Source organism: Panicum hallii, chromosome 4 (genome assembly GCF_002211085.1).
Source record: "Panicum hallii strain FIL2 chromosome 4, PHallii_v3.1, whole genome shotgun sequence".
In the NCBI taxonomy this organism is placed as follows: domain Eukaryota; kingdom Viridiplantae; phylum Streptophyta; class Magnoliopsida; order Poales; family Poaceae; genus Panicum; species Panicum hallii.
The window spans coordinates 9,145,285-9,159,326 of NC_038045.1; the positions used below are offsets into that span (position 1 = coordinate 9,145,285).

Here is a 14,042-nt window from a genome sequence, read left to right on the forward strand (position 1 = left end):
TCATCACAAGGATCCTAACCCAGAAGGTTTGGTATTTTTCTGATTTTTCTATGATTTTATACACATTTTTGAACTTCACTAATTTGAAAGAGAAGAAGGGACTGAACTCTTGCGTTTAGGCCCTTAGAAAAACTTGAATCCTTACACTCAAGTCCCTGCTGCCATGGCCGGCGGGGAGAGCTCAGCTCCGGCCAAAATCCGGCGATCCCCGTGGTCGGTGGCGAGGGGCAAGGGAAGAGGAAGTGTCAGGGAGTCAAGGGCTACCTGTAGAGGGCCTTGGGTGGAGTGGGGAAGGGCGGTGGCGGTCTGCCCACGGGAGCAGTAGCTCCGGCGAGCGGCGGCCCAAATTCCGGCGAGCTCGGGTGAGGAATGGGAATGGCGCTTGGCCTAGAAGCTTCAGGGCGAGGAGGGGACCCGATTCCGAGGTTCAATTCTAGGAGAGGGAGGTCGGAAGGGTGAGCTCGGCGTGGAGCAGAGGGGCGGCAACAATGGAGGTGGGCGGCGGTCGTCGGCACACACGCAGGAGGAGGCTTGAGCTGCTTTGTATAGACTACCAGGAAGGGAAAGAGTGAGAAGGGAGGCAGCATTGCGGCCTGGGGCAGCTACATAGGCCCGGCGGTTGATGAGCAGGAGGTCACCGCGGCCGGTGGTGCTGGCAGTCCGCGGCAGTAGGAGGGCGATGTGGCGCGCGGGGAAGGAGACAACGGAGAAGAGCTAGGGCGGTGGGAAGACCCTCAGGCGACGCGTGGGCACGTGCAGTAGCTGGAGGTGGAGCTCGGGTTACTGCGCCGGCGGTGAGCAGCAGTTGCAGAAGCGAAGCAGAGGGGGAAGCAGGGCGCCAGAGGAAGAAGAACAGGCAGGTGTCAAAAGGACTTGTTTGCAATTTTAGAAATTTCCAGGGACTCCTCTGTAAAGAAAGAATTCCCGTTGATACAAAATCCTAGTGAAGAAAGTGTCTAAAGCAAAGTTGTAAAGAATTTCAAACCCTACAATAATGCTTTAGGGTTCAAGTTCAAAATCTCAAAGGATACAGTTTTATTTTAAATTTTTGAACCCAACTCAATTTATAAAGCTTTTGTTATAATTAAACAAAATGCTTTAATGTTTAGGGTCTTTTTGCAAGATTGCATGCAGTGTAATCATGACTAACCTTTTTACACTTTAGCCCTTAAGTAAATCTGAGTTTTACTTTTATCTTTCAACCATTTCACATGTAAACCCTTATGTTTTTGTGTAAATCACACATAGGTCCTTAGTTTCAAACAAAAGTCTGTTTTTCTTAGGTTCTACTTAACTTTTGTACTTTTCTTCTCTATAGTCATTTAGGTTTAACACTCAATGGCATATTTACCCAATTATACTCAAGGACTTATATAATTCATAAATTACAAATATATCCCTAGCTCTCTTTACAACTTATATATACCATAGCATGTATACATATAAGACATCCAAACTTAGTGTCTAGGTTACTAACTACCTGGATGTTACAGAAGTTACGGATAACTTCCGACAGTTTAGCGCTAAGCCGTCGGAAGTTTCCTCGTCGGGCCAAATTCGTCGGAAATTTGCAACTTCCGATGGCTTGGCACCAAAGCTGTCGGAAGTTAATAAACTTCCGACGGCCAGGTGAAACCGTCGGAAGTTAGCCGCGCAGACGGCGACTGACGGCGGTCTCTTAACTTTCGACGGTTTCCCTGGCCGTCGAAAGTTAAGCTTCCCAGCCCCAATTGAAACGCCAAAACCAACAACAAACATTATATATAATCAAATTTCATCCACAATTATAATTCACAATCAGAAATTGCACGCAAGTACATAATTCATATATCCACATACATAAACTTCACAGGTTCATAATCAAAGCTCACAAACTTCATACAAGTATCATATCGAACAAATTTATACAACAATAATGTTTCACTTAAGTTTGGCCACCTCCATCACCTGGTTGAATTGATCCGCCACTTCCAATGAATTGATTCGCCCAATTCAATGTTGGATCAACGTGTGAGTCTCCCGGTGCCGCTAAGTTAGGTGGTGGGGTGTGAAAAGGCTATAAAAGATAAATGGACAAGATTAATTTGAAAGATAACTAATTGGATAACATTTATTTAGAGTGACCATATTTTGCAATGACTATGAACTAACATTTGAATCCTTGACTATCATACCTGAGGTGAACATCCAAAGTTTCATCCGGTATAATATTTCAATATGATCATTTTACACATTGGCAGAAAACGGCATTAACTCGAATGGGATCCATTTCATCAGAGCAAGCAGGTATATCCAGCAGACAGCTCTTTTGCGTAGGCACCAAACATGTGGCATATGGTGACCTCTCAAAATAATCACTCACCAGTGTTCATATATTGGGAAACATGAAATATATGAAATTATGATATGCTTGATATGCTTGTGCCAAATGAGAACACTCTCCTAAAAAGATGTAGCATATGCATTGACTTGTATACTGTCTTCTTGATCACCAAACAACCTGATTAATTAGCTTATGCAGCTGATAATGGAGATCCTACGAAGAAGCGCAGAGTTGAGCGCTCACGCAAGTATGTGCGGGGCCGGGTGGCGCGGCCCGGGGACGGAGGCGGCAGCGCGGCTAGGGCTTAGGGGGCGGCGGGGCCGGGCGGCGCGGGGCCGGGCGGCGGCGGGGACGGGCGGCGGGCGGGGCGAGCTGGGGCCGGCGCAGCGGGAGATGGGGAAAAGAAAACGGAATTGAGAAAACGCGAGCCCGGCCCGGGGGGTAACGGCGGGCCGCTCAACTTCCGACGGCCCGCCCTAGGCCGTCGGAAGTTACTTAACTTCCGACGGCTCTGTCTGCGGCCGTCGGAAGTTAAAATAACTTCCGAAGAGCTCTCTTCTCGGCCGTCGGAAGTGGAAAGTTTGTTTTAGCCGTCGGAAGTTTGCTGTTTTCTTATAGTGTGTATATCATTCATTTATCCCAAAATGGTGCTACAAGAGGCAAGTCATAATGCCCTCCAGGCATGGTGCGCACACATGGCCGTGCTTGAGTTCTGAATCGAGGCTTTTCTATTGTAATGTCAGGTTTTATTATCGAAAACAAGAAATACGTCCTCTTCAAGAAGGAAAAGGGGGCATCTCTCTCACACACACAAACACGCGCGTGTACACACACAAGTTTGGCGAGGATATAGGCTCCAGTTCCTGTTCAACTGCACTAAAATCTAGGAAGAAATATGCTTTACATTTTTACAATGCCAATGGCCAGGTCTAATATGACCCTCCTCCATGTGCCATCAGGTACAAACTGTAGCTAAACGCCCAAAGATCAGATTGAGCCATCAACCGAACCGAGGCACACCCACTGCACGCAGTATGCCACTCACGCCCTGTTGCAAGCGAAAAAGCGGCTAAAATGCAGGGTTCTAGGTACCTTTCTATCTTGTTCCGAACCTTCCCCCAGCACGCAAAGACGGCCAGAAAAAAGAGCAAAAGCAGCCATGGTGGCCCCGATCATCCCTCCGCCTTTGTTCCCCAAAAGCCAGGACCGACCCAGCCCGACGCGCTGCTCGATCGCCGGTGTTGGATGCCAGGCAACGCTGGTGCGCCGCGCACAACCGCGGCCGAGGCCGGCACCACTCGCGTCGACCAATCGCCGGCACCGAGTGCGCCCTACATTTTGTACGCGCAGATCGGACTGGAGCATGGTGACCATCACGAGCTGTCGAGCGCTATAAAAACACCAAACATATGGCCAGTGCCACTTCTTGCGGCGACGAGCTATGTCTCATCCGCGGCCAGAAATGGGTATCTTGTTCGCCCGGAGTTTGGCCCTTCTTGCTCTCCTCTGCCTGCTTCTTCCGTGCCATGGGAAGCTCTCAACCAAGTTCTACGCCAAGTCGTGCCCCGGCGTGGCCACCATCGTGCGGTCGGCGATGGCGCAGGCCGTCGCCAAGGAGCCCCGGATGGGCGCGTCCATCATCCGGCTCTTCTTCCACGACTGCTTCGTCAATGTCGGTCGCATCTACTATCCTGTTATTATATTGTTAGTTAGGTTGCCTTGCTGCTTCTCGGACTCTCGGTGATCAACTCATCATCATGTGCACAGGGGTGTGACGCGTCCATCCTTCTGGACGACACGCCGACGTTCACCGGCGAGAAGAACGCCGGCGCCAACGCCAACTCCGTCCGCGGGTACGAGGTGATCGACGCCATCAAGACGCAGGTCGAAGCGGCCTGCAAGGGCATCGTCTCGTGCGCCGACATCGTTGCCCTGGCATCTCGCGACGCCGTAAACCTGGTCAGTCCGTCTTGTGCTAAGACAGAACACGCACGCTGGTCAATTAGCTAGTGCCCACTGTACTCAGCACAACACGTTCCCTCTTAACGCTGCTCTGCGTGTGCTGCAGCTCGGAGGCCCGACGTGGAACGTGCAGCTCGGCCGCAAGGACTCGCGCACGGCGAGCCAGAGCGCCGCCAACGCCAACCTCCCGGGTCCGGGCTCCAGCGCCGCGTCCCTCGTCTCGGCGTTCGCGGCCAAGGGCCTCTCGGCGCGCGACATGACGGCGCTCTCCGGCGCGCACACCGTGGGCCGGGCGCGCTGCCTCTTCTTCCGCGGCCGCATCTACACGGAGCCCAACATCAACGCCACCTTCGCGGCGGCGCGGCAGCGGACGTGCCCGCAGAGCGGCGGCGACGGCAACCTCGCGCCGTTCGACGACCAGACGCCGGACGCCTTCGACAACGCCTACTTCAGGAACCTCATGGCGCGGCGCGGCCTGCTGCACTCCGACCAGGAGCTCTTCAACGGCGGGCCGACGGATGCGCAGGTGAGGAAGTACAGCGGCAATGCCGGCATGTTCGCCACCGACTTCGCCAAGGCAATGGTCAAAATGGGCGGCCTCATGCCGGCGGCCGGGACGCCGGCGGAGGTCAGATTGAACTGCCGGAAGGTGAACTAAGAATTAATGGCTACGTTGGTCAAGTTTCTTTTGTTGTGCTAAGAGAAGTCGTTTTCCTGGAATGGTGGGTGCGACGACTCTTCCACCCGGGTGCATACCTGTGTACGCTGCCACCATTTTACGTTTCTTCGAACATTGTCCTGATATGTGATCAGCGAAGAGCTGCAGGATGCTAAAATTTGTGCTTGCTCGGCAGAATCTTATAGAGCAGGCCCTAAGGATGCAACAACTTTGAAAGGAATATAATTGCAATTGTATGAGTAAATTTATCACGGTATCTTAGAAGCTTTTTACACAGGTTCCATTGTCGTAGAAAAGGAAAGGAAAAGAAAAGAAACATTCAGGTGCGAGTAGGGGTGATAATGGTCGTCATAACCTTAATGCTCCTTCACAATCCAACTTAGTCTTGATCATACTTGGCTCAAAAATATATAAAATATGAGCACAGGTCTTTGTAGCCTAAATTGCTAGACCCTTTAAGCAGTGCGCTATATATTGCCACAACATATCGTTGCTGTCCAGTTTTATAGCTTCTTCCTTTGCAAAACTAGAATTTCTACAGCATTATGAAAATCAGATCCTCAATAGTCAACACGCTGTTTGGTATATATATATATGTAAAAAATCTATTTGCGGTTTATTTTCCCTATTATTTATTAGTGATAAGGAAAATTGTCCGACTTGCAGCATGATTAGCACTGAGAAATTAGCGTACCAAACTAACAGCTCAGCTGGAGCAAAATGTACTGCTAGCAAAATATTGCGATTAGGTGAGGAAGCATATAGTCGTGATGATTGGGATTGCAAGCATATCGGATCCAAGCGTTTGATAGGCTGGAGCTGGGCTTGCAGAGCTGCACTTGTCTAGGGATTATCTAGTGCCAAGTTGGGGCTCGCAGCTCGCTCAGCTTGGACTCTCGTCTCCTCCCGTTTCGTGCCTAACTCGATCTGAGGCTCAAGTTTTTCTTTTCAGTTGACTTTTTATCTCAACAGAAATCCGATTGTCGTCTATACTTTTTCTCATCGCTCATCAGTCGCCAAGCCACCTAAATTTACACTAAATTAATCTAACATGACACTGCAATGCTACGTGATACATGTCGCAGTATTGTGTGATCTATATGCAGGGTAAAGTTCTACTGCAGATTTGATTCTTCATTCTACACTCGAACCGCTGAACATGCCATAGATCGATGAGCCAATCACTCACTCACTCCAAGATTAATTAGCAACCTGTTTCCAAATTCATGATTGCATCTCCAAGAGTCAACCACACACCATCCGCATTCATATGCGCATACTACCCGCCGGAGCCAAGCATTCAGACAAACCACTCCGATATACTCCTACTCTGCAGGTCTGCACAGACGGTAAGTTGTTGATGCAATATAGAAACGTGATTGAACGAACAGATGCGACGCGCCAAACCAGCGTCCTCTGCATCGATCCCATCCTGCAAATCATGGCTTGTCTTTGCTCCGGACGGACCATCACTACAGTCCAACCCTAATCTGCCCACCGCCACCTTCTCGCCAGCCTACGCCGCACGCATTAGTCAACCGATCCAGCGCGAGTTCAGGCGAACACCCCACCCCACGCACACTATATATACGCGGCCACACCCTGCTCCCTCCTCATCAGCAACCACTGCTTCAATCTTCCTTCCGGTTGCATCGGTGTCTCTCTCAGTACCGAGCTTCTACTTGTGTCGTAGCAGCGCTTGCAGGGTCGCAAGGCATGGCGGCTGCAGTGAGGTGCTTGCTCACGGTCGCCGTGGTGCTGTCTCCCCTCCTCGCCGGCGGCGGCGTCGCTGCTGGCGGGCCGCTGTCGACGAGCTTCTACAGCAAGAGGTGCCCGAGCGTGCAGGGCATCGTGCGGGCGGGGATGGCGTCCGCGGTGGCGGCGGAGCGGCGCATGGGCGCGTCCATCCTCCGCATGTTCTTCCACGACTGCTTCGTCAATGTGAGGGCACCGTATTGATTATAATGATTGCGTTGCGTTCCATCTGTCGTCGGCGTCGGTTTCAGTTCCGATAGATGCCGTGCATGTATCTCTGCTGCTACCTTATCAGATCAGACAGAGTACTGTGCTGATCGGGAAGATGCTGCATGGGTTGCTGCAGGGCTGCGATGCGTCCATCCTGCTCGACGACACGCCGACCTTCACCGGCGAGAAGAACGCCGGGCCCAACGCCAACTCCGTGCGCGGGTACGAGGTCATCGACGCCATCAAGGCCCAGGTCGAGGCGGCCTGCAACGCCACCGTCTCCTGCGCCGACATCCTCGCCCTCGCCGCCCGGGACGCCGTCAACCTCGTACGATACGCATCGGTTCATAAGCTCTGGCAATGTGCAATGCAAGGCTTTGCTAGCTAGCTGCTAGTTACTGACCTGGCAATATCTATGTATCCTGCAGCTCGGCGGGCCGACGTGGACGGTGTACCTCGGCCGCCGCGACGCGCTGACGGCGAGCCAGAGCGACGCCAACGCCAACCTCCCCGGCCCGGGCTCCAGCCTCGCCACGCTCGTCGCCATGTTCGGCAGCAAGGGCCTCTCGCCGCGGGACATGACGGCGCTCTCCGGCGCGCACACCGTCGGGCAGGCCCGGTGCGCCACGTTCCGCGACCGCATCCGCAACGACGCCAACATCAACGCCACCTTCGCGTCGCTCCGGCAGCAGACGTGCCCGCAGGCCAGCGGCGACGCCGCTCTGGCGCCCATCGACGCGCAGACCCCCGAGGCGTTCGACAACGCCTACTACCAGAACCTGATGAGCAGGCAGGGGCTGTTCCACTCGGACCAGGAGCTATTCAACGGCGGGTCGCAGGACGCGCTGGTGAAGAAGTACAGCGGCAACGCCGGGATGTTCGCCGCCGACTTCGCCAAGGCGATGGCGAGGATGGGCGCCATCAGCCCGCTCACGGGGACGCAGGGGGAGGTCAGGCTCAACTGCAGGAAGGTCAACTAGCGTCAACTGCTGGAGGATCTCGATCATCAACAAAGACAAGAACCATGGTGTGTTGCAGTACAAGTTGGTCCAACTCGGTCGATTGGTCGGGTTCTGGGTAGTGAGCAGCCAAAATGGCTGCTTGGTAGCTTGCTTGTTCAATTGTGTTCTGATTATCCTACGTGTCAGGAACAGTCCTGCAGTTCTTTATTGTTGGCAATTGTAATTTCTACATGTGGAGTAAGTGCTTTAGGAATCAAGAATCTTTTCTTCTGCCAAATCTGAAGTGAAATTAAATTAAAGACTGAACCCTGAACAAAATATCAGGAGCAAAAAGTGAAAAAGAACAAGACAGGCCGGAGCATGGGGCATGAACGTGAATAATTTCCGTGCAAGTTGCTGCATGGAGCATGGAGGGGCTCTCGTCGGCGACTCCTAGTTTTGCGAGCAGATCACGCGTCCACTTGCTGGGAATGCCTGTTGGGAGATGCCCCGCCGCCGTGGATCCGTCCCGCGCGCGTCCTCATCCGCATGCGGCCTGGTCCACGTCACTCGCCACGCGTGTACATCCACGAGCCAAACCTTGGGCGATCAAGCTGCCCACCAGTGGTCACGAGTTTTTGTTGCATTCGGGCACCTGCGCGTGCACACGCACGTCCACCTGAGCTTGTCCATAATTTTTTTTTCCATTTTCTTGCAATCCGTAATCTAGTTTCCAATATGGACGTATGCAGACTCGCCACCTATCTATTTTACTTTTTAATTTTTAAATGGCAACATCGCTATTTCGATGGGAAAGATTTTCCATCGTCCTAAATTACAATTCGTTTTAGCTTTTCTACATATATATTTTATTATGCATTTAGATCTATACTATGTCTAGATACGTAGTAAAAAATATATTATAAAAAGCAAAACGTAAGTAATTTGGTACGGAAAAAGTATATTACGTTGTATAATGCATTACAAAAAAAAATGCTGTATAATGAACTTCTGGATTAACATGCATGACGCGACGAGGAAAGTATCCTCAACCATCTGTCTCCATAGCTTCTTCTATTGGAAAAAAAAAAACAGATGGTCTGAAATGTCTCCACCACATATTTTCCTTTACAGAAAACTTTCAAAGAAACATATCGAGGAAGTTTAATAAAAAAACTACCCTAGAAAAAGTTTTGTAAAAACATTTTTAGGAACCAGGAAAAAATTTTCTTTTCAAAATCCATCAGATAGAATTCTGCAAACAAATTATCACAATACATTAGTAGCAAAACTTCTAATAAATTCTCAGAGAAAAGTTTTTGCATGATTTTTAAAATGATATTTTTCAAAAAAAATCTGAAAATTTTGAAAAATATTCTTCATAAAGTGTTTTTAGGACCACCTAAGATTTGTCACTAACAAAGAACATTGTATGGTCTATATGTTTGTGGGGCTCCATCGGCCTCACATGGCTTTGCCATGTAGGGATGTTACCACCTAGCGTGATCTTTCACCCTCACACAGTGTTCCTTGTGCGCGCATAAACACATGACATTCCGGGTCCACTTAATGCCATTGCTGAAGCTCCACCACCAACCATGACAACCACTTGGGAAAAACACACACAAGATCATCTGTGTGCAAAGGTATAGAGGGGGATGTAAGGTTGGGGGGGGGGGGGGGTGTGATGAAGAGGCTAGCTACTTCTAGATTTTATCTGCTAAAGTTTAACTACATGCAAGCCAAAGCATTTTTACTTTCTCATCTCCTTATCTAACAATTGCAAAAGGTCATGGTTGAAATGAAATAATTTTTTGCAATTATTTTTAATGTAGAGTTTCTTCGACCATTACAGATCTGAGACGTTCCATCGACATATTGCATTCAACCATTGGCTAGTGCGAGCGACTTTTGGCCACAGATGTGACCATTGTGGACAAAAAACAGCATGGCATAAAAAGGATATGATATTCCTTGGTAATTTAGGCCCTAATCCTATTCTTTTCAATTAACTCTATGAAAAATCACTAAAACCATTCACTATGCAACTAATGGATACCAAAATTTGAATCCTGATAGGTGACATGCGACAATGAAATGTTTGTCAAGTTTATCAGTCTCAAGATCTGCTAGCTCAATTGCTCAAACATGTTTTTAGGTGTAAGGTTTCATGCGTTTGTATTCAGCCTATTGGTTCCATCCAAAAGTTCGAAGGCATCTGAAACTACTGGACCAAAACTCGGTTGTAATCTTGGCCACAATTTTGAGAATTTTTACTAAAATTCAAAAATTTCAATGAATTTCTTTCGAATGAAAACTGAAAGTAGCATATCACCGTAAACTGATTTCGGACGAAATTAGGTGTGTTTATAATGGAGATTATGCGTGCGTGTATGTAAGCGGTTGAACTGTATTTTGAAAAAGATATATCGAGTCCTGGTAGAATAAAGTCGATCTATCCTCACACCTCACTAACTGCTGAAGGGGTTGTTCGACAAAGATATTATATTTTGTTCACAACAGAGTAACAGAAGACAAATATATATGCAGTGCAGGCAAGTCTAGTGGAGAAAAGAAAAAAACATAGTATAATATATGAGGAGATTTTTTTTGGCGTGCCTTCATTTGGCGCACACATCCAGCATGGACAATCCATCGAAAATGGCCAGGTGAACAGTTTCGTTAACCTGGCCATGCAAAGAGTGATGCTGCTTCTCGATCACTTCTTGGCTCTTGCCCTGGTCGTTCACCACTTATTCTTCTGAGTTCTACAGCTATACTACTAGCTAGTAATATAGAGACTAGTTAGTTCATCATAAGGCGACCTGTCGATAGATCGTCCCATGACGGTCGATCGATCAGCAAGCTATGCGTATCTAGCTGTTGACGACCCGGCAGTTGCGCCTGATCTGCCCGGCGTTGCCGGCCCCGATGTTGCCCATCTTTATCATGGCCGCCGCGAAGTCGCTGTTGAAGAGCGAGGGGCTGGCGCTGTACTGCCGCACCAGCGCGTCCTGCGACCCGCCGTTGAAGAGCTCCTGGTCGGAGTGGAACAGGCCCCGCCGCGACAGCAGGTTGGTGAAGTAGGCCGTGTCGAACGCCACCGGGGTCTGCGCGTCGATGGGCGCCAGGTTGCCGTCGCCGCCGGACCGCGGGCACGTCTGCTGCCGGAGCGCCGCGAAGGAGGCGTCGATGTTGGCGTCGCCGCCGTAGATGCGGGCGCGGAAGGTGGTGCACCGGGCCTGCCCGATGGTGTGTGCGCCCGACAGCGCCGTCATGTCGCGCGCCGAGAGGCCCTGCCGGCCGAACAGGGAGACGAGCGTGCCGAGGCTGGCCGTCGACGGCGGCAGGTTCTGGTTGGCGAGGGACGCGCTTGCCGTCGTCGAGTCGCGCCGGCCCAGCGGCACGTTCCAGCTCGGTCCGCCGAGCTACGCACAACGACGACAAGAAAGAAAGTTTCAGAATTCAGATGCGTGACCCTTAGCCTTACACTAACCGAATCACAACTACGTACAAGATTGGTCCCGTCGCGCGCGGCGAGCGCGAGGATGTCGGCGCACGACACGACGCCGGGGCACGCGGCCTCGACGTTCCTCTTGATGGTGTCGATGACCTCAAACCCGCGCACCGAGTTCGCGTTCGGGCCGGCGGTCTTCTCCCCTCCGGCGTCGAGAAGGATCGAACCGTCGCATCCCTGTCAACATCACACACATTGGAGCATGAACAAATTTATGGCATGTAGTTAAATTGAATTGTTCAGAATGGGAAATTAGTTGTGCGTGTATTGTTATCCGTAGCGTTTCTTATTAAGAAATTGAAGATAGTGTGGGAGACTGAGCGAGAGTTCTGGCACGCACTTGCACGAAGCAGTCGTGGAAGAAGAGCCTGAGCAGGGAGGCGCCGATCCTCCTCTCGTTGCTGACGGCCTGGGTCATGGCCGCCCGCACGATGCTCTGCAGGTTGGGGCAGGAGGACGCGTAGAAGGTCGTGGAGAGCTGCGCGTGGGCGGTCAAGGAGAGGAGGGAGAAGGCGAGCAGGCATTGCATCAAGGTAGGAGCCCGAGCCGCCATGGCAGCCAGCTGCTGGCTCAGTGAAGCTTCGTGTACTTAAGCAGTAAGGTCTCTGCAGCTTCGATTTGAGATGGGCATACACACACTGGCCCCTATTTATAGTGCTACGAGGTTGAGTTGCTGAGTTGCATGCATGCTAATCTTCCGGCGTTTGTGGTCAACCATGGCTGCCGGGAAGTGGAAATTTGGGAGCAGTTCTTGCATCATCTTGTGATCCAATTGAGGGGAAGACCGGAAGAGTTACTTAGTTTTGGCCTGTTTCTTTCAGATTAGCTGAATGCCTTAACGACCCCCAATGTGTCGCTATAGAGAAATCAATAATGTCGTCTTATCCCTATTCCCGTTTGGGCCACAATCAGCGTGCTCCACTTGTAGTCTTCATTCTTCAAGCAGCCCTCTGCTCTGGACTACACTGCCTTTGACGTCGCTCTTGGAACCACACATTGGGGAGACTAAAGTTGTGTGCTTTTTTAAGGTACTTATAAGCAGTTAAAGAGATAGGATAACCTAAACAAACCAGCTATGGCTACCACCAAATGAACTTTTATGGCAAAGAGATAGGAGAAACTCCAAAAAATTAATCTATATGGTTCCAAAGCTACTCAGCATGGAGTTTGAGTAACGAAAAAGATTATTTAACCTAGGCGTATCTGAACTTACAACATGGGATGTGTGCACGATAAATTATCATGCTTTGGATTCGTACCAGAAAGCTTTTTTTTTTCCTTTTCCTGCAGTAAACATATATTTTGCATAAACAACATATATGTATGTGTGAGTATGGATTGGTACTTTGGTCTTGTATTAGAACCCCCCCCCCCTTTTTTCCGGAGGAACCTTATTGTTGTTCTTTTTTCTACAATGCACCTAAACATATATTTGCATAGATATCATATTAATTTGTATGTGGATCTCAACTTCTTCAACATGATATATATGAATATGATAATGGTTGCCCGACAATAGGGACGGAAATGTTTCGATTGAAATATTTCTTTTGCACCAACAAAAGGCTATTTTCCAGCCACCATTTGTATTTGGCTCTCAATTTCTTTAACGTGATTGTCACATGTGTTGAGACGTTAGGGATGCGAAAAAAATCTCTTGGAAATATTCCATCTCCACCACCAAATGGAGGGATTGTTTTTCATCCATTGTTTGTACGTGGGTGTCAATTTCTTCAAGACGATCCACAAGACTACTGATCATGATGGTTACAATGATTAGACACTAGGGGATGGGAAACCTTGTCTTGGGAATATTTGTTCTCTACCACTACATGAACCTCCCATTGGGAACCAAGGATGTGATTCTGTGGTGACCTGTGGCGCGTACAATGAAATATTTGAGATAAAATATATATGCTTGATAAAGTTTGGTTACATTGTCGTTATTTAATTAGACGAGGGGGAGAGAGAGAGAGAGAGGAACATAAATAAGAGACAGAGGAACCTTAATGAACCAGCTCTGCCACCATGACCTGTCCTTCTTTACTCCTTGGACTTCATAGCAGCATAAATTTCTGCATATCTGTTTTTCCCTCTTGAATATATAAAAATCAACATCAATTTTGTTGTGTGGAACTCAACCGTTATAGCCGTTTTTTTTAAAAAAAATTTGTTACATGGTGTTCCCATTTTAAATGTTCTGAAATTAAATATGCTTTGATCTTTTATCATAAAGCCTTTTTCCCCTTTTGCTACAGCACACCTAAACATACATTTCGCATAAACATCATGTCTAAGTTTCTTCAAACTGATCATTTGGTTATTAGCCACGGGAGAAGCTGGCGACGTTTCTTGCGTTTGGCAACGCTCCGCGGAATCCAGCGTGGAGCGGAGCGGGAGGAGCGCTGCCAGCCAAACGGGAACGGGGCCTGACCGAGTGGTAGCCGGTCGGCTGCAATCCCGCCCACTGGAGTCAATTGATGACCCGAGGGAATATAATGTGGGCACTCCACTAGCTCCTCGTCCCATACGTACCTTCGCTTCTGCGCCTGCCGACTGCAAGCTCCTATGCATCTTTCTTTTTTCTTTTGAAATAATAGGCTCCTATACGTGCATCACATCACTCATTCAAGCTAGACCGTACCCTGTCTCGAA

General features: G+C 49.4%; 2 protein-coding genes across 3 annotated transcripts; one reads left to right on the forward strand and one right to left on the reverse strand.

The window, feature by feature from the left end:
- The first annotated feature begins 3,765 nt into the window (after window positions 1–3,765).
- Window positions 3,766–8,148, forward strand: LOC112889890 (peroxidase P7-like). 2 transcript variants are annotated; one of them, XM_025956680.1, is made up of 4 exons: window positions 3,766–3,995; window positions 4,091–4,282; window positions 4,392–4,934; window positions 7,490–8,148. In XM_025956680.1, the coding sequence occupies exons 1-4, from the start codon at window positions 3,786–3,788 to the stop codon at window positions 7,907–7,909; spliced, it is 1,365 nt and encodes a 454-aa protein (XP_025812465.1). In that variant the 5' UTR covers window positions 3,766–3,785; the 3' UTR covers window positions 7,910–8,148. The 2 variants fall into 2 exon arrangements, with proteins under 2 accessions (XP_025812465.1, XP_025812464.1); XM_025956679.1 differs by lacking the exons at window positions 3,766–3,995; window positions 4,091–4,282; window positions 4,392–4,934 and adding exons at window positions 6,610–6,905; window positions 7,066–7,257 and having other exon boundaries at window positions 7,358–8,148.
- Window positions 8,149–10,435: 2,287 nt separating this feature from the next.
- On the reverse strand, window positions 10,436–12,138 carry LOC112888408 (peroxidase P7-like). Its single transcript, XM_025954616.1, has 3 exons — window positions 11,728–12,138; window positions 11,385–11,564; window positions 10,436–11,298 (listed from the first exon to the last, which is right to left on the reverse strand). Exons 1-3 carry the CDS (start codon window positions 11,938–11,940, stop codon window positions 10,747–10,749), a joined length of 945 nt encoding a protein of 314 aa, XP_025810401.1. The 5' UTR covers window positions 11,941–12,138; the 3' UTR covers window positions 10,436–10,746.
- Window positions 12,139–14,042: the final 1,904 nt, after the last annotated feature.

Excerpts from the sequence above, each read along its gene's own strand:
- LOC112889890 (XM_025956680.1), top strand. The coding sequence starts at position 3,786 with ATGGGTATCTTGTTCGCCCGGAGTTTGGCCCTTCTTGCTCTCCTCTGC. Across the intron at positions 3,996-4,090 it reads TCCACGACTGCTTCGTCAAT|GGGTGTGACGCGTCCATCCT; the intron begins GTCGGTCGCATC and ends TCATGTGCACAG. Across the intron at positions 4,935-7,489 it reads TCAGATTGAACTGCCGGAAG|GGCCTCTCGCCGCGGGACAT; the intron begins GTGAACTAAGAA and ends TTCGGCAGCAAG.
- LOC112888408 (XM_025954616.1), bottom strand. The coding sequence starts at position 11,940 with ATGGCGGCTCGGGCTCCTACCTTGATGCAATGCCTGCTCGCCTTCTCC. Across the intron at positions 11,565-11,727 it reads TCCACGACTGCTTCGTGCAA|GGATGCGACGGTTCGATCCT; the intron begins GTGCGTGCCAGA and ends TGATGTTGACAG. Across the intron at positions 11,299-11,384 it reads CGCGCGACGGGACCAATCTT|CTCGGCGGACCGAGCTGGAA; the intron begins GTACGTAGTTGT and ends CGTTGTGCGTAG.